This window comes from Heteronotia binoei, chromosome 21 (assembly GCF_032191835.1).
Source record: "Heteronotia binoei isolate CCM8104 ecotype False Entrance Well chromosome 21, APGP_CSIRO_Hbin_v1, whole genome shotgun sequence".
Taxonomy (NCBI): Eukaryota; Metazoa; Chordata; class Lepidosauria; order Squamata; family Gekkonidae; genus Heteronotia; species Heteronotia binoei.
This window is the reverse complement of record NC_083243.1, coordinates 115,447,282-115,472,216: the sequence shown is the minus strand read 5'-3', so window position 1 is coordinate 115,472,216 and position 24,935 is coordinate 115,447,282. Positions and strand designations below refer to the sequence as shown.

At 41.7% G+C, this 24,935-nt stretch overlaps 1 protein-coding gene across 1 annotated transcript in view; it reads right to left on the bottom strand.

Annotated features, from left to right (window-relative positions):
* Positions 1-11,753, bottom strand: part of FBXO3 (F-box protein 3) — a 39,129-nt gene extending 27,376 nt beyond the window's left edge. The window contains exons 1-2 of the mRNA XM_060261824.1: positions 11,551-11,753; positions 1,772-1,861 (exon numbers count right to left, since the gene is read on the bottom strand). Of these exons, the coding sequence (XP_060117807.1) occupies positions 1,772-1,861; positions 11,551-11,657 (197 nt within the window). The 5' untranslated portion in view covers positions 11,658-11,753. The remainder of the gene's footprint in view (positions 1-1,771; positions 1,862-11,550) is intronic.
* Positions 11,754-24,935: the final 13,182 nt, after the last annotated feature.

The following is a 24,935-nucleotide window of genomic DNA, read 5'->3' as shown; positions in this document are numbered from 1 at the left end:
CCTAATCTTAAATAGGTACACAAATGGCCTGGCCTGACATGGCCTGGCCCAGCCCGACATGGTCTCATTTATGTCAGATCCGGCCCTCATAACTAATGAGTTCGACACCCCTGCCTTGTTTATTTATTTTACAAAAAAGCAATTTACTTCTTATTTCTTAATTCATTCTAGAAAATATCCTAAAGAAAGTGCAGTCTTTGGCACTATTATGAACAAAGATTACTTAGAAGAAATTTGGGCTTAGTCAGTGTTTCTAAGGCTGTGTTCAGTATGAAACAGCAGCATGCATACAATAAACTTAAAAATAAAAAAACAATAAACAATAATAATAAATAAATAAACTTGGTCTATGGCAACACAGCTGGTTTTCTGCATAAACCAGTTCAAAATTTTCACTGTCATGGGCTCAAAAGTGTACACAAACAGGACTGGAGTTAACCTAGCACTATTTTATGTTGACCTGCAATCTGAGAACTCCATTAACATGCTTGTAGAATGAAACATTGTTTAGAAATTTTATTGGATCTGGAACCCACAGGATTATTAAGACAAAATTGTATGTTTCAGGAAAGCCACCAAACTAACCTCTGAAAGTATACCGGGCCCAGAACAACATTACACAAGACACAAAAAAGAAGATCACATCTCTGAAGTTGAAATTTTTCTGTTAGTGCTGAGTAACACCTTTCTAATTAATCAACGTCACTAGGCTTAAAAGGATGCAGTTCTGTTTAGGATGGCATTGCTAGTTCTTCGGTCCAAAAATGAGAATAAAAGCCCAACAGTTGGCACTAAACAAAAAAAAGAGGACTAGATATTTTCATATACATTAAATTGAGTTTGATTTCTAAAAGAATGGTAATACAAGATCATTTATAAGCAGGGATCATTTCACAGAAAAAGAGGTACCAGAGCTCATTAGCACAATTCATTTGCAAAACTCATTTGCATATGCAACACACCCAACATCACTGGAAGGTGTACTAAATTACATCAGCTCAGCATTTACCCTAAAACACTTCTTGAATTACAATTGTCATAATAAAACCTTACTCCCATAAACCTTACTTAAATAACTTTCTTCTATGTAGCCACAGTGGCATGATGAAGATTTCCATCTGTCTGCTTTAAATGTTTTGGTTATTTCCTCATTTTTTGTGGTGAAAATTTTTAGAAAGTTTGTCAAATCTTAGAGTTCAGCAAAATTCTCACAGGGGGTTTGAACAATGGAGCCCAGAAGCAAGGGGGTTTTTTTTGGGGGGGGGGGAGGGAGAAAGAAAGAGCACAATAAAATTTAGAGTTTCCAGAGCTCTGCTCCTGTGAGCTTCTTGCCAAAATGAGGCCTGTTTATAAGTGTAAATACAACACCAAAGTTACCTAATCTCAGGAACTTCTTAAAGTTAGAAATCAACTTAAAATATCCTGTAGAACCATTCAGTTTATTATTCTCATCTGAAATCTCAGGTCTTCATTAAAACCTATCAGGCAGGAATAATGTGCCATTCATAAGACTGCTCAGCTACTTAACCAAACCGATATTCTGTCAGATCTACAGAAGAGTCATCATTATCCCAGCACTGTAGCAGGGCAAACGTGATCATTCTCCAGTAAAGCATGGCTACCTTCTACTACTCTTCTAAATGTTAAGAGAGACTAACGAAGCCATATAATACAAGAAATGCTGCTTGTGTATATTCAGTAGATTGAAAAAACATAACCTGGCTGGCAACAATTTTTGAGTTTATGACAATTACATACTGCCCATACTTACTCAGACACAAGCCAGTATTTCTCACAGTGCCTCCTCCACAATGGATCATGATTTGAAATCTGATTTAATCTACGGTTTACACAACAGCAGCTGAAACAGAGTCATTTTAAAATTTATTTTCAAGCCATAACAGAACAATCAGAGAATGTATTTATCATTATAACAACATTATAAATTTCATAGCGAAGCTGAAAAATTTGCTGAGCTTTATAAAAGTTCAAATTGATAGTTTTACAGAGATCCTCAATACTTATTTTCCTAGTGGAAAGAATAGCACGGGTGGTTCAAAGAAGCTACTGTCAGGATCCAAGAATTTATGTGTGATGTTTCAATACCAAGCTTTCCTAGTTCCTCTTTCTGTTATAAAAACCCAGTTGAAGGGGTAGAGGAAACAAAACATCTGCCATGTAGTTACTGATAGTGCATACTTGGATACAGCTGTCCAGGATTAGGGATCAGTATCTGTACACACCACAGTAGAATGGTGCTCTCAGTTCTGCTCTCTTCCCCATGCCGCTTCCCACTAACAATTGGCTGGTGCTGATCTACCTTTTGTATAGCTGGCTTAATAAGAGCCTATTTCATAACGTCACAGCCAACTTTATTGCTGCCTATTGTGCATTGCCTATATCCCCCCCCCAACAAAAAAAGAGTAATGGTAGGTTAACACCACAGCAGTCCAAGATAAAGCCAAAGAATGAATTCAGTTTGAAGAACTGTTCATATTTATAGAAAATTCACCTAACATTGTTAAGATGAATAAGAATTAAAACTTTTTTTCTTAAAAGTTCCATTGTTTCACAGTGATTGCTTCAGTATTTAGAACAAATATTAACTTGGATAATGATTAAAATATTTTTGTGGCTCTAATACAGTTAATGTTTTAAAAATATTTCACCACAGTTTAACACCATTTTCATCAAATTCCCAATTGTAGTGCTATAAAATTGGCACTTACAATAGCTGCTATACAAGACAATCCTATTGAACACTGCAACGGGATCTGTTCAGGTATTACTTTTCTCTTAGTTCAAACAAGGAGATTGGACTCCTGTCCTTCCTCCCATTTCTACTCGCTATGCACACAGCAGTAACATCCAAACCTGGAGACTCCTTCATTATCTGAATGTTAGATCTCCCTTACCCAAGAAAAAAAATAGAATTGCAGAGTATTCTGGTCCAGTTATTGGCTTGAATCCAGTGATGAATGAGTAGAAATGTAAACCAAATTAGCACAGTTGGGAACATACAAGATCTTCTACAATATATAGTCCTTTCCTTCCTAAACATAATGCCCAGAATTTGTACAAATCCTAGTACGAGCAGAAAAATGACTTGCGGATAATTATATTCAATTTAGTGCTAGAGGCCAGCACAATTTCTCCCCCCCCCGCAAGTTTTGCTTGTACAAGGACCTTAGTGCATGTAGAAATCCACACATTAGCAGAGAAGTGGGCAAAAAGGAAGGTAAAGCACAAAAATGAGGCCTGCTCCCAATCTTACTAGGGTGTGAGGGAAAGGTGGTATTAAAAATTACTCATAAATACAGAAAAGGTGATATTTGAACTTTCAGTTACAAGCTTATTTGCTCTCATATGTTCCTGCTCTCCACATCATAATTAGATTCATGTCATAATCATTTAAGTAGGAGGGGCAAATTAACTCAGGTGCTATCACATGTTTCAGCTTCAGGTCCCAAAATCATTTATACCATTAGGAATGGTCGGGCTGTAAAACAATAGCAGCAGGTCACCAATAGTTTCTTCATATAAAACATAAAAGAGCAACATGGAAACCCAAATTCAGCAAACTAATCAAGTTACGTGTTCATATGCATTTCTTAATTCTTCTGTGATTAATATGTTCAAAGAATTTGCTGTTTAGGACAGAGTACAAGTAATAAAAAGCAGGCACTGGGTACAGAGGGACAAAAACATAAATACAAAACAGTTTTCAAAAGAAAGGAAACTGAAATCCCATCTTCCTACTACTGGCAACTCTGCCCAGCATTTCTTGCTTTCCTGTACCAACTGCAAATCAACTATGCTTCCGGGAGGTTAACTTTTTGAAAAGTGAAGAGTCTTGGATGCTAAACTCAATATTTCATTCTATACTGTATCAGATAATGTAGTATACAGCTCTGTGGTTTTTCTATTTTGCCTTTTCTATTTGCACACAAATTCAAGGAAAGGTCATTTTGGTACCTGCTCATGTTTATACACACCCCATCAATAATATCTGACCATACTATAATAGACAAAGTATGCACCTTATGGCATGGATCAAAAATTTGGCTTCTGCTAATGGAAGGCAATTTTATCAATGGAACGGAAGTTTCTTGCTTTTCTCCTTCCAGTGCAGCTCAGCTTTCCAAAATACTGCCCCTAGGAACAAAGCACCCTTGGGAATGGCATGAGGAACAAAACAGGGGTCTGACATAAGAAGATGAAGAAGGCTGTAGCTTTATACCCCCCCCCTTCTCTCTGAATCAGAGACTCAGAGCCGCTTACTATCTCCTATATCTTCTCCTCCCACAACAGACACTCTGTGAGGTGGGTGGGGCTGAGGGCTCTCACAGCAGCTGCCCTTTCAAGGACAACTCCTACGATAGCTATGGCTAACCAAGGCCATTCCAGCAGCTGCAAGTGGAAGAGTGGGGAATCAAACCCGGTTCTCCCAGATAAGAGTCCGCACACTTAACCACTACACCAAGCTGGAGATCAGTGAAAATTGCCCTCTCCCTTCAACTGCTGGAAAATATCACTAGTCCTAACCCAATATACATACAAACACTGGACCCAAAGTATGGACACAAAAAATCCAACTAAAAAGAACTTCAGAACATTGCACCTAAAGAAATGTAATTGTGCAACACAGCTAATTGAAAATGCCTCCCCTTGTTTATCCATTTATAGAAATACCCCATTTATGTAAGATCGGGTAATGGCACAGAATAACGTTTAAGGATTATCGCATTTATATCCCGCCGTCCCCGCTGAAGCAGACTCAGGGCGGCTCACAACCAGCAAAATAAGAACAATTTAACAATAAAACAAGTTAGTTAAAATGGTTATGAACAATTAAAAACAGTCTGGCATCCCCAAGCTCCTGACCCTGGATGCCATTGTCAGCAGCGCCCCATCAAAAGCTGGTAAGGGAATTTCCCTGCCCAGACCGGCGCATGTAGATGTTAAAGAACATCGAGGAGAGCACCGCCCCGAGTCACACCACAATTAAGTGTCTCCAGGATGACTGTCTCCCGATCGCCACCCTCTGTCCCCGACAATATAAGAAAGAGGAAAGCCATTGCAAGGCCAACCCCTGAATCCCTGCATTGGCAAGACAGTGGGTCAGCAACTGATGGTCGACCGTATCGAACACAGCCGATAGATCTAACAGCATCAGTACCGCCGAGCCACCTCGGTCCAGATGCCGCTAGAGGTTATCCGCCAGGGCGACCAGTACTGTCTCAGTCCTGGGCGGAAGCCAGACTGATGGGGATCTAGGATGGACGCGTCCTCCAGAAACTCTGTAACTGTAGTGTTTTACCCAAAAAGGGCAGATTCGAGACCAGCCGGTAGTGTGCCAATTCGGCTGGGTCCAGTGTAGGTTTTTTCAGGAGACAGCAGATCACTGCCTCTTTCAGAGGCATTGGGAAAAGCCCTTTGGAGAGGGATTTATTTACGATATCCCATATAGGATATCGTAGCTCCATCTGGCAATCTTTAATTAGCCAGAATGGGCAGGGGTCCAGATCGCACATCATTGGGCGCACAGTGGAGAGGATTCTGTCAACTTCCTCCAGGCTGAGTGTCGTAAAACAATGCAAAACTGGCCCGGAAGACAGGCACAGAGCCTCGAGTTCACACACTGTTTCAAATGTGGCAGAGAGGTCATGGCGAAGCGAAGAGATCTTATCTGCGAAAATACATAATTATCTTGAGAGACTGTCTCACATCAAAGGAGTGTTTCCAAGCAGAAGGGCAATGAGATATCAGATTTCACTATATCACCCATCAAGGATCAATACTTACAGTGAAATCTGAAGCAGGGATTGTAACAGAACGTAGCAACTATAATTATACTCCATTTACTTGCTTGACCTCCATGCAACTTAGACAGATGAATATTAATATTTACTTCCCCTCTCCCCTCAGTCTCTTTTAAAATTGTCTGAACTTTAAAGCAGAGCTCAAGAATTATTAACAGCACATTAGACGACATTCTCTTTACTGCATTACAGTTGTACTGTTCCTTCAATAGAACAAAGCTTGAGTCCAGTGGCACCTTTAAGACCAACAAAATTTTATTCTGGGTATAAGCTTTCGTGTGCATGCACCCTTCTTTTCTTTCTTTTTCTTTCCCCATTCCCTTAAATCTACATCCCTGTTTTTTTGTTCATTTCAGTATCCTTCAGTGATTCATGCAAAGTTTTAGTATTTAATACATCATTTCAAATACTCTTTGGTCTATTTTACAAGCTTTCTTTACAATGCATATTTATACGACCCTTCTCTGTTCTCCTATGCATTGAGTGTAAAAATGTTTTAAATAAACTTTATCTTCCACCATATGGTCAAAAACACATACATGCGTACACAAGAATCTTTCAATTTCTACTCTCTCCCCCTTTAAAAAAATCTACATCCTCTTTTGGATTTCTTTAAAAATAGCATCCTGAATTTCATAAGCAATGTGGTTCATGTGGCAGTTGAGTAAACAATCACTTCACTCGCAATCTGCTCAGGCTACCGTCTTCTCCTGCCACTTTATACAATGAGGCTAAAAAGAATGCTTAGATTGCTTGTGTTCAGATCACTGCATAACCTCTTCTACCACAAGTCTGCCATTGCTTTCAAACAATCCTTTAGTTACTCATACATAGCCCATGGCTTTCTCCTATTTTAGCCAACCAAAAACCTATGATTTTGAGGTTCCCTGTCAGCAGGAACTCATATCTGTTCTCCCTGTCTTTATTGGCAACCAGCACATCTGCATACAAGACACCTCCTCAATGAATTGGTGAAAATAACTGCAAAGCAATCAAAACTGTGGGAGTGTGGGAAGTGATGCAACATAACTGGCAGAAAAACAATAACTTGTCTTTACTGATATAGTATAAAAAAGTTAAGAGTCCAATAGCACCTTAGAGAGTCCAATAGCACCTTAGAGAGTCCAATAGCACCTTACAGTATGTGAACTCGAGGCTCCGAGCACGTCTTCTGGTTTGATCCTGGATCATTTCACTCCACTCAGCTTGGGGGAAGTTGACAAAGTCCTCTGTACTGTGCATCCCACTACCTGCAGTTTGGATCCGTCTCTGTCCTGGCTGGTGCGTGCTTGCCGAACGGAACTGCGAATCCCATTGCAGGAGATTATCAACAGGTCCTTGATTGAAGGAACCTTTCCCACGCCCCTTAAAGAGGTGGTGGTTCACCCTCTCCTCAAAAAACCATCTTTGGACCCAGCAGTATTGGCAAACTACCAGCCGGTGTCGAACTTGCCCTTTTTGGGTAAAGTAACTGAAAGGGCAGTGGCAGCACAGTTACAGAGGGTTTTGGATGATGCTTCCGTGCTAGACCCATTTCAGTCCGGCTTCTGTCCAGGTCATGGGACAGAAACGGTACTGGTCGCCCTCATGGATGATCTTTTGAGACATCTGGATCGGGGTGGCTCGGCAGTGCTGCTGCTGTTAGACCTGTCAGCTGCATTTGACATAGTTGACCATAGCTACTGTCCTGCTGCCTCACCGATGTGGGGATTCAGGGCTCTGCTCTTCAATGGCTTACCTCTTTTCTCCAAGGCCAGGGACAAAGGGTGGCAGTAGAGGAGCAATTGTCCCAGAGACACCCACTTGTATGTGGGGTGCCTCAGGGGGTGGTTCTCTCCCTGATGTTGTTTAACATCTATATGCACCCCCTTGCCCAGATTGTCCGGAGATATGGGCTGGGTTGCCACCAGTATGCAGATGACACCCAGCTCTATCTATTGATGGGGGCTGGTCCAGCTGTGCCTCAGAAATCTGGACCTGGCATTGCAAGCCATAGTGAAATGGCTCAGAGTCGACTGAAATTGAATCCAGTGAAGACAGAGGTCCTGTGCCTTAGTTGCGATGGCCTGGGTAGAGAGATCCCTTTGCCAACCTTTGATGGGATGCCACTGGTGCCAGCATTGAGGGTTAAGTGCTTAGGGGTGCTCCTGGAGCCTTCATTAACAATGGAGGCCCAGGTAGCAGCCACTGCCAAATCTGCATTTTTTCATCTTAGGTGGATAAGGCAGTTGGTTCCATACCTTGGCAACGACTTGGCAACAGTGATCCATGCAACGGTCACCTCAATAATAGACTACTATAACGCCCTCTACATGGGGCTGCCCTTGAATCAACTCCGGAGGCTGCAACTGGTGTAAAACGCAACAGCCAGGTTGTTGTTGGAGCTACCTGTACAGGAACACATCCAACCTGTGCTGGAAATGTTACACTGGTTGCCTGTGGCATTCCGCATTCGTTTCAAGGTGCTGGTTATAACCTTTAAAGCCCTATATGGCCTGGGACCTGTTTACCTTCGGGACCGCCTTTCCCCATATGTGCCCCAGAGAGCACTACGTTCAGGGTCCCAAAACTTCCTCCAGGTTCCCAGACTGAAAGAAGTTTGATTGTTCACCACTAGAGACAGAGCAGTCTCAATAATAGCCCTCGCTCTCTGTGGAATGCCCTCCCCAAAATCATCAGGGCCCTGCAGGGCCTGCCACAGTTCCGCTGGGCCTGTAAGACCAAACTATTTAAGCTTGCTTTCAATAGTTAAGGGGAGGTAGCAAATGTCCCACAGCACTGATAATCCCACTGGACAAATATAGATATTGAGAAACACCAACGTGCATCTTGAATTTTATGGTTAAAATGTGTAGAATTGATTTTATTGCATATTGTTTTTAGTATTCTATGTGGTTTTTAACTGTTGTCAGCCACCCTGAGCCCGTTAAGGGAGGGTGGGATATAAATCTGATAAAATAAATAAATAAAAGACTAACAGAAAATTGTGGTAGGATATGAGCTTTCGTGAGCCACTGCTCACTTCTTCAGATATTTTTTACTGATATAAGAAGGACTCAAAGACTGGTAGGAGACATAAGTGTCTGAAGCCTGTTTTGCGAACTCCTTGGATGGCAAGGAGTTCCACCTAAATGGGTATTACCAATATATTTTGGCATCCACGCCTCTCTCTCATGATTTATTAACTATCTTCACTTTGGAAGTTTTAAACTGCAAAAAGCAGGAACAAAATAATGTCTTTACACAGAGAGCTAACAGGAATAATTAGTCTACACTGCTTGCAATAGTATTTCAACACATTTATCACACTTCATTGCTCTACAACAGGGGTCCCCAACATGGTGTCTCAGAGCATCATAGAACCTGCCAACACCTCTCCTGGCACCCAGAAAATATTTTTAGAAAGTCAGTGGGGCCAGATGGGGCTTTTGCTTAGCATGGCTTCTGGTTGGCTGTGCAGATTTTAAAAATGTAGCTTCAGTGGCAGCTACCACCATGGTACAAGGATCTGTAATGTATGGCTGAAGGTAATGAATGAAATCGTGAATGAAATGGCTGAGCAGTCAGGTTAAAACGGATAGAAGGAAGTACTTCTTCACCCAAAGGGTGATTAACATGTGGAATTCACTGCCACAGGAGGTGGTGGCAGCTACAAGCATAGCCAGCTTCAAGAGGGGGTTAGATAAAAATATGGAGCAGAGGTCCATCACTGGTTATTAGCCACAGTGTGTGTGTGTGTACACACACACATATATGTGTTTGGCCACTGTGTGACACAGAGTGTTGGACTGGATGGGCCATTGGCCTGATCCAACATGGCTTCTCTTATGTTCTTATGTAAGCCATCTGTATGTAAAAAAATACAATAGATTTATTTTAAAAGGAATCCTGTTAAACAGAACTTCTGCCAAAAATGTACAACTAGATTTATTACTAGAGTTATGTATAACATCACTCACTGAGATTCTGTGGTTGGCTATGCCTTCTGTGGCAGTCAACCTGTGGTTGCGCCCACCACCCTCTGTCACAATTCCAAAGCTACCAGCAGGTCAAAAAGGCTGAGGACCCTGCTCTACAAGCACTCTGCTCATCCAACCACTCAAGATTCCTGCCTCCCTCTTTGACCACCAAAGATATCCATTTATTTATATCCTATATTTTCCCCTTTGAAAACACATGAGGCCACCAAAGAAGCTAACAATTGAAAGCAAAACATAAAGCATATAGTAAAATCAATTAAAAAATAAAAAAATTAAATGTATATAAAAACAGCTATTAAAACACAGAGCAGAAAGGAGAGGTCATCCCAAATGACACAAGAAAATCAAGTAATGAAAAGTGATAGACAAATATCCCAGAGGACAGAGTACCGCAACTGAGAAAGCCTTCTCTTGACTTCACACTATGAACATATGAAGCTGCCTTACACTGAATCAGACCCTCGGTCCATCAAAGTCAGTATTGTCTAATCAGACTGGCAGTGGCTCTCCAGGGTCTCAAGCTGAGGTTTTTCACACCTATTTGCCTGGACCCTTTTTTAGTGGAGATGCCGGGGATTGAACCTGGGACCTTCTGCTTATCAAGCAGATGCTCTACCACTGAGCCACCGTCCCTCCCCTAAATGTTCTTATTTATGTTCTTATTTGCCGCTAAAGGACAAACAGACATTAATGGTCAATTCCTAATGTATTTCTTTTAAAAAATGAGAACCAGCCACAAAACAATGGAAATATGACTAGAGGAACATTTATTACACACACTTAACCTTTCCCACTCAAAACTATCCATGCTGCTTTTCTATCTGTGGGGCAAAGAAACATGGGTCACTCTCTGTCTTTCCTACTTACATTGAGTGTAAAGGTAAAAGTATTAAACAACATCTCCTCCAATCCATGACAACTTCCTAGTACTACTTTTCATTAAGAGAAAAATAGTTACTGCTTTCATGAAATGTTTAATTTGGTTTTAAACTTGCATTGCCAAGGAACTGCAGTTTCCCAAGATTCTCTTTTGGCCTCTCTCTCTTGTGCCCCTTCACACTGAAAATTCTACCAATTCACATCTCTTTCAGGAACAGGATTTTAAACATCCATCCTATGGTAGTATTAGGGCAGGACAGCTTCAACATGTTGCACAGAACAAACCACCTGTTGAGAGCCAGACTATGGTGAAAGAAACCTGTCTGTCAACACAAAAACAGCTTGGAGCTCTTTTAAAGGCACTTATTACCCACACTTGCCAAGGCCGGAAAATCTCAGTGTGCAATCCAGAACAGCCCTTAATACTTAAGCCACTGCTGAAGAAAAAATAATCACCTAACCGCCACAGACTGGGGTATCTTCCACTTTCAGAGAATATTCCCAATCCCCTGCATAATGACTTTCACTTTACCCCCCCCCCCCCCCCCTTCGTGCCTAATCTCTCATTAAGACACCTTCCATTATATGGCCCGTCCCAAGTACCCATTACTAACCCATCTAGGAAGCCTACATAAGCGTCTGGGAACGAGAAAAGTCGGTCCTGCTCTTTCCATCCTCCGTTATACTGACCGATGAATCTCGCCCCCTCCCCCTATTTTTTGTGTGGGAGGAAATAAGCGTTGCAGGGAGAAAATACTCAGCCCCTGAAAAGAATTGAAATGCGGCATAAAGCAACCCGCCGAGCCAGTTAGCTTCGCGTTCACGGGGCTGCCTCCCCCCACCCGGAGCCACTAGCTCCCTTCCCACACCTCATAAGATCCCTATAATCCAGAAGACTCAAGATGAGCAGCAACGGTTCGGTGGGTAGCTGCTCCAGGTGAAAAGGCTGCAGGTCCACCTCAACGGACGCCGCCATCTTGACGCCCGCCTCGTCCGTCCTCCGCTCGTGGTATAGGCTCCTCCCTAGTTAGCTTGGGTTGGGCTAGGCTGAGTCAAACGGAGGCTTCCGCCCGCTCACGCTGGTTTGTTATCAAAACACACAGCAGCTAAATGGGGGGCACCGGATACTCGAGGTAACCCAATCCTGGGACTGGGATTCATGGAAATAATCCCATTCAGACCAACCGAATTTACACTGAACCCCAAGTAAGAATGGTATGGCAGCCATGACTAGCGATGCCACCTTTTCCTCGGGCGGGGAGAACTGTGTCTTGAGGCGCTGCCAACTACTCCCCCCCCCCCCCCGACCTCAGGTACGGGGATTTATAGGACGTCCTCGAGTATGTTTCTCCACTGGTTTTGAAAATCTTATCTTTATCAATACTTTCATATTGTTCCAGATTATCATAATGGCCAATTTCCATATCAGTTCAATGTGGAGCTTTGCTGTGTAATAATTGATAGCCCTAATTTGTTGCTAACTGCCTCAAATGAAATATCAAATATATGTGCTATACGGTTTACACAATGGCAGATTAAAAATACAAGGTCTGAATATCAGACTGCATAGGACATCAACGTGAGCTTTACATACACTAAAAAAATGGGGGGGAGGCGAGATTCATCGGTCAGTATAACAGGGGATGGAAAGCGCAGGACCGACTTTTCTCATTCCCAGACGCTTATGGAGGCTTCCTAGATGGGTTGGTAATGGGTACTTGGGACAGCTCATATAATGGAAGGTGTCTTAATAAGAGATGGGGGGGGGGGGGCAGGTTTGAGAGAGAAAGTCATTATGCAGGGGATTGGGAATATTCCTTCTCCAGAAAGTGAAGAAGGAAACAAGAGGATCTGCTATCTTGGATTTGATTCTCAGCAATAGGGTTGCCAATCCCCAGGTGGGGGCAGGGGATCCCCCCCGTTTGGAGGCCCTCCCCCCGCTTCAGGGTAGTCAGAAAGCAGGAGGAGGGGAGGGAAATGTCTGCTGGGAACTCTATTATTCCCTATGGAGATTTATTCCCATAGAAAATAATGGAGAATTGATCTGCAGGTATCTGGGGCTCTTGGGGAGCTGTTTTTTTGAGGTAGAGGCACCAAATTTTCAGTACAGCATCTAGTGCCTCTCCCCAAAATATCCCCCAAGTTTCAAAACGATTGGATCAGGGGGTTCAATTCTATGAGCCCCAAAAGAAGGTGCCCCTATCCATTATTTCCTATGAAAGAAAGGCATTGAAAAGGTGTGCCATCCCCTTAAATGTGATGGCCAGAACTCCCTTTGGAGTTAAATTATGCTTGTTACAGCCTTGCTCTTGGCTCCACTCCTGATGTCTCCTGGCTCCACCCCCAAAGTCCCCAGATATTTCTTAAATTGGACTTGGCAACCCTACTCAGCAACAAGAAGAATTGATTGAAGAAGTGGAAACAGTGAGCACCCTGGGCAGCAGTGACCATGTGATTTTGGAATTTACAGTCTTAGGGAAGGGGAAAATTATACGTAGTCAGACTTATAGGTTGGACTTCAGAAAGGCAAACTTTGACAAACTTTGAACTATGCTGGGTAAAATCCCATGGTCAGAAATACTTAGGAAGAAGGGGGTTCAAGAGGAGTGGGAGTTTCTTAAAAGCGAAATATTGAAAGCACAATCACAAACAATTCCTATGAGAAGAAAAAATGGGAAAAGCCTAAAGAAGCCAAGTTGGCTCCATAAGCAGCTCTCTAAAGACTTGAGAAATAAAAAGACTCCTTTAGGAGGGCCTTATAACCAAGGATGAATATAAACAAATCACCAGTGCTTGTAAAGAAAAAGTTAGGAAAGCTAAACCTTAGTATGAGCTTAGGCTGGCCAAAGATGCTAATAACAACAAAAAAAGGGTTCTTTTCTTATGTTCAGATTAAGAAAAAGAGCAAGGACATGGTAGGCCCATTGCGAGGGCAAGAAAGTGAAATTATAACAGGTAATGAAGAGAGAGAGGAACTGCTCAATTCCTACTTTTTCTCAGTCTTCTCTTCTGAGGGGAACAGTGCTCAATATGGCAAAAACAGAATATATGCGGAGGGTATGAAGTTCCAACCTAGGATCAGCATAGGGGTAGTACATAAACACCTAGTTTCTTTAAATGAAGCTAAGTCCTCAGGACCAGATGAACTGTATCCAGTGGTTCTAAAAGAGCTTGTGGATGTACTTTCTGGGCCTCTGGCTATTATTTTTGAGAATTTTTAAAGAACAGGAGAGGTGCTGGAAGATTGGAGGCGGGTGAATGGTGTTCCCATCTTCAAGAAGGGGAAAAAGGAGGATCCAGGTAACTACCAACCCGTCAGCTTGACGTCTATACCTGGAAAAGTTTTAGAACAAATAATCAAACAGTCAGTCCTGGAGCATTTAGAAAGGATGACAGTGATTACTAAGAGCCAGCATGGGTTTCTCAAGAACAAGTCATGTCAGACTAACCTGATCTCTTTTTTTGAGAAAGTGACTACCTTGCTGGATCAGGGGAATGCTGTAGACATTGTTTATCTTGATTTCAGTAAGGCTTTTGAGAAGGTTCTACATACCATCCTTGTTGACAAGTTGGTAAAATATGCTTTGGATCCTGTTACCATTAGGTGGATCTGTAACTGGTTTTTTTTTTTTTTTTATATGAATATATTTATTGTTTTAGTCATTTACATTGAGCTTATCCTTTTTCTCATACAGAGTATACATCTGAATCTCTATCTCCCTTTACAAGGTATTCTTGCTCGGTCCTTTTAATTTAAATGTTCTTATATCAGTCCATATTGAGGTCTTCTTGCTTCCAAATAGTACCGTCGTTCTTTAGTCTTCTCCTTCTAGGCCTTATTAAGTCCATTTTCTCTTTCACCTTCATATTCTTGTCACTTCCGAGCTTTCCTGCCCTGACGGTAGGGATGAGAATGTTTTAGTACATAGGATTTGATTTCCTATCACATTCATCAATCTATTTTTCTTCCCTAATCCCTCCCTCCCTCCCTTGCGTGCTCAACTTTCTAGCCAGGGGCACAAATTAAGAAGCTTCCACCGAATGTCCCGCCGTTGACCTTCTAGTGACCACTTTAAATATGGATACCATTTCTCCTTTATCCTTTTTGTTTTTGACCCCCATTGTTCATCACGATTAAGCATGGCTATAATGTCCGACTGAACGTATTCAAATAAATAATTATGCCAGTTTTGCTCCGTCCATTTGGTTTTATCCTTCCAGCCAAAGGCTATTACAGCCTTGCCAGCTAGCACCATTGCTTTGAATAGATCCAGCCCTTCTTTATTGATTCCGTATTTATTTAGTATGCTCCCGAACATTAAATCTAGATCTATCGTTGGTCTTATGGCAAAAAAATTATGGATATGCTCTATTACCTTTTCCCAAAAGGGTTTAACTTCTGAGCATTCCCACCACATGTGGGAATACCATCCTTTTTTCTTTCCACAGTGCCAACAGTTGGAATTCAAACCCTGGAACATATTGGCTAATGCTGCTGGTGTTCTGTACCATTTTGTGAGGAACTTTAGCTCCAGTTCTCTAAATTTATGCGTTTTGAGCTGATGTATACCTTTCTTGAGACTGTCAAATACATTATCTGCTAAGTTAGTTTCAGAGCTCCATTTTTTTTAACTAAATTTTTTATCTCCTCCTTATCCGTCGTCATTTTCCTATATATCCTTCCTACTGTCCCTTTCTTTGTTTTTATCATCCCTTTTAACAACTCCTCCATTGGTTCTCCTTCAGTCACCAATCTGTCTTCTATTGTCTTCCTAACTCTGTTATATAATCCTGTTATTTTCAGCCAATATTTCCTACCTATTTCATCGTATAGCGTTTGCAATGGTTTGAGTGTCTGCCCAACTAACATATCTTGTAGCTTGTTATACCCTTTTTTACTGAGTAGTCTCCACCATCCTTTATCGTCATTCTTTTCATCCAAGGCCTCTAATGGGGTTTGTTTAGATGTTCCCTTTAACCATTTTAATTGCCATTTTCTCCAAATCATTAGTGCTGTTTTCCTCGGTCCTGTTTCTAATATGTTAACTTTGATCTTGCGTCCAGTGAAAACCCCTAAATTCCCTATTCCATTATTTGCCTCATTCTCTACTCTTACCCACTTCCTCTCCCTTTCCTCTCCTATTTCCATTAATGCTTTTAATTGAAATGACTCATAATAACTCCTCAGATCTGGGGCCCCCCAACCCATGTTTGTATTATGCGCATATATGAAATGCCTTGAAACTCTACTTTTTTTGCTACCGAATATCCATTCTTTTATTTTCGCGTTCCAACTATCGAGTTTTTGTTTTTTAATTTCTAAAGGTATCGTTTGGAATAAGTACAGTAGTTTCGAAGTCCAAAACATTTTCGCTATATTAATCTTGGTTGTTATGTTTAACATCTTCTTGCCCCATCTCTTCATATCTTTTACTATCGTACTCCATATTCTGTTATAATTCTTTTCTACCAACTTTTTAACATTTTTGACTAAGTCTATTCCTAAATATCTGATTTTCTTGACCCCTAGTCCTATCCCCGTTCGTTCATGAATCTCTTTCCTTTCCTCTTTTTTTACATTAATGTACATTATTTCTGATTTTGCCATATTAATTTTTAGTCCTGAGTTTGATTCAAAGTCCTCTAATATAATCTGTATCTCCTTTACTGCTTCTTTGGGATTAACTATGACTATAATCAGATCGTCTGCAAACAAGTTCAACTTAATTTCTTCCTTGCCTAAATGACATCCTTCAATTCTCCCCGAATTTCTGAGACGTTGGGCTAACTGTTCCATTGCCATTATGAAGAAAAAGGGGGAGATCGGGCATCCCTGCCTAACTCCCCTCTGGATTGCGAATTGTGCCGTGTGTTCTCCATTAAGTCTAACTACAGCTGTACCTTCTCTATATATCTCCTTAAATACCCTTATTGTTGATTGACTTATCCCATATTTATCCATAACTGTCCACAAAAAATTATGTGACAATGTATCGAAGGCTTTATAGACATCTAGCTTCAATAACGCCAATTTCCCGGACTTGTTATGGCTCAAAACATTTATTATGTTTCGGATTGGATGTGCAATGTTCCTACCTTCTACAAAACCATATTGATCTTCTTTTATAACTTTTTGTATAATATTTTTAAGCCTATTGGCCATTACTTTGGCAAAGATTTTATAATCCTGATTCAATAGGCTAATTGGTCTGTATGATCCTACTTCTTGAGGATCCTTTTGGGGTTTTAAAATCACTGTGATTTCTGCCTTTCTCCATGTGTCTGGAGCTATGCCCCCTTTAAGTATATTATTAAATACTTCTTGCAATTCTGGTACTAATATTTCTCTCATTTCCTTATAAAATTCTGCTGAAAATCCATCCAGTCCAGGAGATTTTCCTACCTTTAAACTATCTATCACTCTTTCAATCTCTTGTCTTGTTATATTGTCCTCTAATCCTCTCTGCTCTGTATCTGTCAACCTTACTCCTATCTCTTCTTCAAAATCTTTCACTCCTTTTTCTCCATATAAATCTTTATAAAAAGTCTCAAATGCTGCTTTTATTTCCTCTGAATTCTGTGTTAGCTTTTTATCCACTCTGATACTTGTCACACTTTGCCTTTGTTTCTTATTTTTTAGAAAATTTGCTAGTCTCTTAGCTGAGTTAAGAGTATTTCTCTGGTATTCATTTTTTACCATGACCTGTTTCCTCCATAATGCCATAGAGTCTAGATCATCTAGTTTTTTCTGTAAATCCCTAATTAACTTGTGTCTAATGGGGCAAAACTTCTGAGCTTGGTCTTTTTGCAGTTTACCTAATTCTTGAAGCCTGCCTTCTCTGTCTGCATACCATTTTTTCTTTATCTCCTTTTCTTTCATAATACATTGCCCTCTGATCACCGCCTTAGCTGCATCCCATAAGATATTTGTTCCCACTGTACCTCTATTCTCTTGAAAGAATAGCTTCGTTTGTTCCATAATATGTTTTTTATCCTTATCCTTAACCATAACCATATTATTGCATCTCCATATTCTTTTAGTTTGCTTATGTGTTGTTTTAAATTCTACACTTATCGGGGCATGATCTGATATCCATATTGGGTGGGTAATAACTTTTTTAATTTCCCAATTGCATGTTCTATTAATTAATACATAATCTAAACATGAAGTCGTTTTATATCTCCCTGAGAAGTATGTGGGTTCAGGTACCAATTTAAGGGCTTTATATACTTCAATAAAGTTCCATTGTCTCCAATTTATTATTTTATCCTTATTAACATCCTTATTAAAGTCCCCCGCTAATATCACCTCCCCTTCAATAAATTTACTAGCTTTTTTTAAAACTTTTAATAAAAAGGTTTTCTGTCCTGTATTTGGAGCATATATATTTATCAATGATGTTAACCTATTTTCAATCAAACACTTAACCATGACAAATCCCCCTTCAGCATCTCTTATCACCTCTATTGTTCTTATATCATACCTTTTATGAGTTAGGATTGCTACCCCCCTTGCTTTATTTGATCCTCGTGCCTCTGCCAAAATTTCCCAATTTGGGTCACCAATCAAGGGTCTCTTATCTCTTTTAGATTTATGAGTTTCCTGGAGCCAAACTATGTCTATATTCTGTTGTTTAAGGAATCTAGAGAGCTTGTATCTCTTTAAGTCTGATCCCAAGCCATTGACATTCAGTGTCAGCATCCTTAATGTTTTATCCATATTTAGATCGAAAACTACCATTCTTTTGTACCCCTGGCTGAATACCTAGTTTGCTTTTGTACCCCTTCCCATTCCCAAATACCTCTTCCCTCCCCTTCCCCATCTCTCCCCCCCCTTTGTGTAGAGCCATAGACTGAGGATGATCACTCATCCCTTCTCTACACCTTGAGCAAGCGCACTCCCCCCCCCTCCCGGGTTATGTTACTACTTATTTAACCATTTTGTTTTTATTTGGATACTTCCCTTAATATGTCTCAGTCTCGAGACAGTCTTATCCTTTTCTCCGATCGAGTGGATGCTCCTTCTTCTGGGTCCTGCTCCTGTGACTGGGGTTGGTGAGGTTCCTCCATAGGCATTGGTTCACTGCTCCTCTCATCTGCTCCCAATGTCTTTAATAGCTCCCGTGCCTCTTCAGGGTGCCGTGCACAAAGTCTTCTTCCCTCCTGGTAGATAACTAAAGACGCTGGATATGCCCAGCTAAATTTAATGCCGCTTTGATTAAGTTTCTGTGCATAGGGTTTCATTTGAGACCTTTGGTGTAATGTTTCTTTACAAAAGTCTTCTTTCACATAAACTTTTCTGCCTTTAAAAGTTAAGTCTTTGGCTTTTTTAAGTGTTTTGAGGACTCTTTGCTGCAGTTTCTCTCTTGCTAGTTTCATTATAACTGGGCGGGGCGCCCCGCCCTGCCTTCTTGTTTGAAGTCTGTGAGCACGTTCTACTTCTTCTAGTTGTATCTCCATGCCCTGGTCTAATAACAAATCCACCAGTGTTTGCTCTAAATCGCAAGACTTAACTTCTTCTGAAATGCCAAAGAAGATAACATTCTTCCTCCTGCTTCGGTCTGAAAGTTCTGTGGATTGTTTTTTCAAAAGGTCAATTTCCCCTTTATTTTGCAGTGAAAGAGCCTTTGCTTCTGTCGCAATGGCAGCGACTGACTTAAGTTCTGTGCCTAAGCTCTGCATCTGTGTTGTTAAGTCAGCCAACGTTGCATGTACTTTAGCTTGAGATTCAAGCATTAAAGTCTGGAACTGTGCTAATTGCTCTGAGAGGCTTTTCACAGTGACCGCCATGTTATCTCAGCTTCCTCAACCTCCCCTCCTTTTCTTTGATATTATTGCTTATTTAAGCTTGCTTATCTTTAAGCCACTTATCTTTTCACTCTGCTCCTCCTTATGTTAGACGTCTCGCAGCCAGTTTCGATGACTCCCGCTTTTAATTACGTTGTTTTACAGCTTGTATCTTTGTTTTCTTAGGGAGAGTGGGGACGAGGCGTCCGAGTCTTAGCGCGTGCGCATTGCTCCTCCGATCTGTAACTGGTTGACAGATCACACTCAAAGAGTGCTTGTGAATGGTTCCTCATCCTCTTGGAGTGACAAGTGGAGTGCCTCAAGGATCTGTCCTGGGACCTGTTTTGTTCAACATCTTTATAAATGATTTGGATGAAGGAATAGAGGGAATGCTTATTAAATTTGCGGATGATACTAAATTGAGAGGGGTTGCAAATAACAGTAGAAGACAGAAACAGGATACAGAATGATCTTTTCAACTGGAAAATGGGACTGGAAAACTGGGCTTAACCCAATAAAATGAATTTTAACAGGGAAAAATGTAAAGTTCTACATTTAGGTAGGAAAAATCCAATGCATGGTTATAGGATGGGAGAGACTTGTCTTAGCAGTAGTATGTGCGAAAAGGATCTCAGGGTCTTAGTGGACCATACACTGAACATGAGTCAACAGTGTGATGTGGTAGCTAAAAAGGCAAATGCAGTTTTGGGCTGTATCAACAGAAGTATAGTGTCCAGATCACATGAAGTAATGGTAATCGCCTTACTCTGCTCTGGTAAGAGCTCACCTGGAGTATTGTGTTCAGTTTTGGGCACCACATTTTAAGAAGGATTTAGACAAGCTGAAATGGGTCCAGAGGAGGGCGACGAAAATGGTGAGGGGTCTGGAGACCAAGTCCTATGAAGAAAGGTTGAGGGAGCTGGGGGAGTTTAGCCTGGAGAGGAGGCAGCTGATATGATCACCATTTTCAAGTACTTGAAGGGCTGTCATATAGAGGATGGTGTGGAATTGTTTTCTGTGGTCCCAGAAGGTAGGACCAAAACCAATAGGTTGAAATTAAATCAAGAGTTTCCGGCTCATCATTAGGAAGAATTTCTGACCGTTAGAACGGTTCCTCAGTGGAACAGGCTTCCTCGGGAGGTGGTGGGCTTTCCTTTCTTGGAGGTTTTAAAACAGAGGCTAGAGGGCCATCTGACAGCAATGAAGATCCTGTGAATTTAGGGGGAGGTATTTGTGAGTTTCCTGCATTGTGCAGGGGGTTGGACTAGATGACCCTAGAGGTCCCTTCCAACTATATGATTCTATGACTAGTAATTTCACATACAAGGCCATGGATTCCTTCCCATGGTAACTGCACTGAAAGATATGCTCTTTATTGCAGTTCTTCATTGGTTGATGACACACATCCAGAAATACTGGTAATTTTATGCCAGGTTGGTTTGCAAATCTAATTATTTTATAACTTAAATGTTTGTTTGCATACTTATATATTTATAAATTTTAGCTTATATATAATTTTTGGTTTTTAGATTGTTATATCATTGAAGATTTTGTTGTGTAAGTGCAGCTACCATGAGAAGGAATCTATGGCCTGCTTTATAAACTTTCAGCAACTGCACAACATATGAGGTAGAAACAGTTCTTTTTAACTTATTGTAGATTTTTAAAAAAATTTCAGTGGCATTTTTATCACTTACATTTGTTTTAATAATTTGGCCTTCTCTCTTTCTCTTTGGGTTATACTTTCAGAAAGCAATGCCTGGTCTGGATTTATATATATTCTGAACGTGTGTCTTTTTGAAATAGGAGATATTATTGACCACTGAGGAAGTCCTTGGGGGTCCCTGGGGGAGGTATGACAGTGGAAACAGACAATGATACAAGGGAAGGAGACCGAAACCAGATAGGGCTCGACCACCTTCCGGTCTGTGTCCCATCCCGAGGGGGACAGGTAGTGGGGCCAGGTTGAATGACTCGCCTCCATCATTAGTGTTATGCGATGCCAGGTCCATAAATAATAAGACCTCCATCCTCCAAGAGTTTCTGCTCGAGCAGGACGTGGACCTGGCTTGCGTGACTGAGACCTGGGTGCGAGAGGGAGACACAGTGGCCCTCTCGCAAATGGTTCCCCCGGGTTACTCAGTCTTTCACCAATCACGGACCAGCGGGCGGGGGGGAGGGGTGGTCCTATTCATACAAGAGGCTTACTCCTTTAGGGCTCTCCCAGCTCCAGAGATCAATGGTATTGAATGTGCTGGTCTGGCGTGGGACGTTGGGGAGGGGTTGGCGATTTGGCTGGTGTACCGTCCGCCTAACGCACCAGCTAGCGCCTTACCATCCCTGATCGAGGCCACAACAGGCTGGGCATTGGAGTACCCAAGGCTTGTGGTCCTGGGTGACTTCAATGTCCATACTGCTGACGTGGCCTCTAGTCTGGCAATGGACCTAGTGTCATCCATGGCGACACTGGGACTCTCCCAATTTGTTACATCGCCCACTCACCAGGCAGGACACATGTTAGACTTGATCTTTGCGGCCGGGGTTATGGTGGACGATATAACTGCAGAGGCGGTGCCATGGTCGGACCACTTTGCCCTCAAGGCTTGCGTGGATGCTCCACTCCAAACCCGTTTGGGCGGCAAGCTTATTATGGTTCGCCCATGGAGTCTGATGGACCCAGAGCGGTTCCAAATGGCTCTACAGGATCCCTGGAGATTCTCTCAATGATCTGGTTGAGTCCTGGCATGGCTGGCTCTCCAGAGCCATCGATGAGATCATGCCTCGACGCCGTCTGCGCCCCCGCGTTAAGCTGGCCCCGTGGTATACCCCGGAGCTACGACAGCTGAAACGAGGACTCAGATGGTTAGAGAGGCACTGGCAGTGTACTTGGGACAAAGCAACTAGAACATCTTATAGAGAGTTTATGAGGTCCTATGAGATGGCAGTCAAAGCCATAAAGAAGATTTACATTGCGGCTAAGATTGCGTCTGCAAATTCGCGCCCGGCACAATTGTTTAGGATGATTCAGAATCTTACAACACTGCCGCAAGGCAGGCCAAATGTTAAGGAATTAGAGATAGGCCGTGAGGCTTTTGCAAAAATTTTTGCAGACAAGGTCACGTTGCTCCGCCACGACCTCTCCACCACATTGGATACAGTATGTGAACTAGAGGCCCTGTGCCTGTCTTCTGGTTCAATCCTGGATCGCTTCAACACACTCAGCTTGGAGGAAGTTGACAGAATTCTCTCTAGTACGCCCAACAACTTGTGATTTGTTAATTAAAGCTTGCCAGAGGGAGCGAAGATGTCCTATACGAGACATCGTAAATAGATCCCTCTCAGAGGGTCTTTTTCCAACACCTCTTAAAGAGGCTGTGTTCCGCCTCCTCTTGAAAAAGGTTACATCAGACCCGACCAATTTGGCACATTACCGGCCGGTCTCAAATTTGCCCCTTTTGGGCAAAATTATTGAGAGGGCAATGGCGTTACAATTGCAGAGCTTTCTGGATGACAATTCCATCATAGATCCACACCAGTCTGGCTTCTGCCCGGGCCATGGGACGGAGACAGTGCTTGTCGCCCTCGTAGATGATCTCCAGCGGCACCTGGATCGAGGTGGTTCGGCAGTGCTGTTGTTAGACCTATCGACTGCGTTCAATACGGTCGACCACCAGTTACTGACCCGCCACCTCGCCAACACAGGGATTCAGGGGCTGGCCTTGCAATGGCTTTCCTCTTTCCTTGATGGTCAGGGACAAAGGGTGGCGATTGGGGGAGAACTGTCCTAGAGGCGCCTACTTAATTGGTCTTGTTGGTCATTTGATATATTCATCAACTTTGTATGTGAATTTAATCTTTGCCATTGTGTATTCCCTATAGTAACTATATATAGATAATATTTCATTTGAGGTAGCTTGACCCTTGCAGCATTATTGGTATATTTTGGGTTGAGTTTGTTTTCCCCTTTTTCTTCATTTGTAGCCCTAATCTGTGCCACACACATTTTGTGTACTCTCCTCAACATTAAGTTTGCAAATAATGATTACTCCTTTCTCATCAAAATATCAGGTTACTGAAATGCTTCAGAGTTGAAGAGATCTCTTTATTCATTCCTAGCTCTTCTGTTGCTCATAAATTAGCATAACCTGTAATGCAGGAAAAAAGCTTCAAGAAGAACCAAGTACCTGGAGAATTAGTGTAATATGATGGTAAAGTAACTTGGCAGGGTTCTGTGTCCTAACTTGTTTTTTTAGTATCTGGAACACATAAAATATTAATGAGGAATGTGTGTCAAAATATATATTTCCCCTAAAAATGGACTAAACACTACAACCTCGTGTATCCGGGGTTAGAGCAACTTGTGGCTTCTAAACAAATTTGAGTCCCAGCACCTCTTATTTTGGAAATTAATTACAGAGCAAACCCTGTTAATATTCCAAAATTTCCTCCACTCCTTCTCAAAAGTTGTTTCAGGTTTCTTGAGGCATCCTGTGTTTTCTGTGAGTCTTATCTACAAACACAGGCATGACCTTTTTCTCCTTAGTCACACAGTTATTAAGCTGTAAGCAAACTTTGTATTTATTGATACATTTGGTTACAAATCCACATGTATCTGGTATATGTGGGCTGCCTGCAATCTTAAGAGCACTTTCCTGGGAGTAAGCCTCATTGAATACAATAGGGCTTATAATTTATTATTTATTTATTTACAACATTTATGAACCCCACCTTTCTGTCCTTGTAAGATCCACCAAGGCAGTTAACAATTTAAAACCATTACGATCAGCCCCCAAAACACATCATTAAAACAAATGTATAAAGTTAATATATATATATTCCTGACCAATGTTATAATTGCTGTTTTTATGTCTTTGTATAAAAAACAGCAATTATAACATTGGTCAGGAAGATCTCATGTGCTCTGCATGTAATTACAGGCATGCACTCATGATTCAGGGAGGGATATATTATTTATTTACTGATTTATTTATATCCTGCTATTCTCCTCAAGAAGGACCCAAAGTAGATTACATAATTCTCCTCTCCCATTTTATCCTCAAAACAATCCTATTAGGTACATTAGGCTGAGTGTTTGTGACTGGCCCAAGGTCACCCAGGAAGTGTCCATGGGCAGAGTGGGGATTCGAACCTATGTCTCCCAGATCCTAGTCCAACACTCTGCTGCACTGGCTTTTTAGCATTTTAAGTTTTAGTATTCCCAAGAACACTTACTTGAAGTAATGAGCCAATTCCATGTGCTGCTATGATGACAACAGTTATGTCAGGGTTAATGCCAGCATAATGCAATCACCATCCTAGACAAAGGTGAAGGCAATAAACCAGATGGAGAAACAAGCCGTGATACAGTGACACTGCCAGCCAACCGGGAGACCGCTGCCTCACAAATTAGGGTTGCCAGGCCTCCAGTGGAGGGAGGGATCCCTTGCTACCAGGCCCGGCCTCCCAC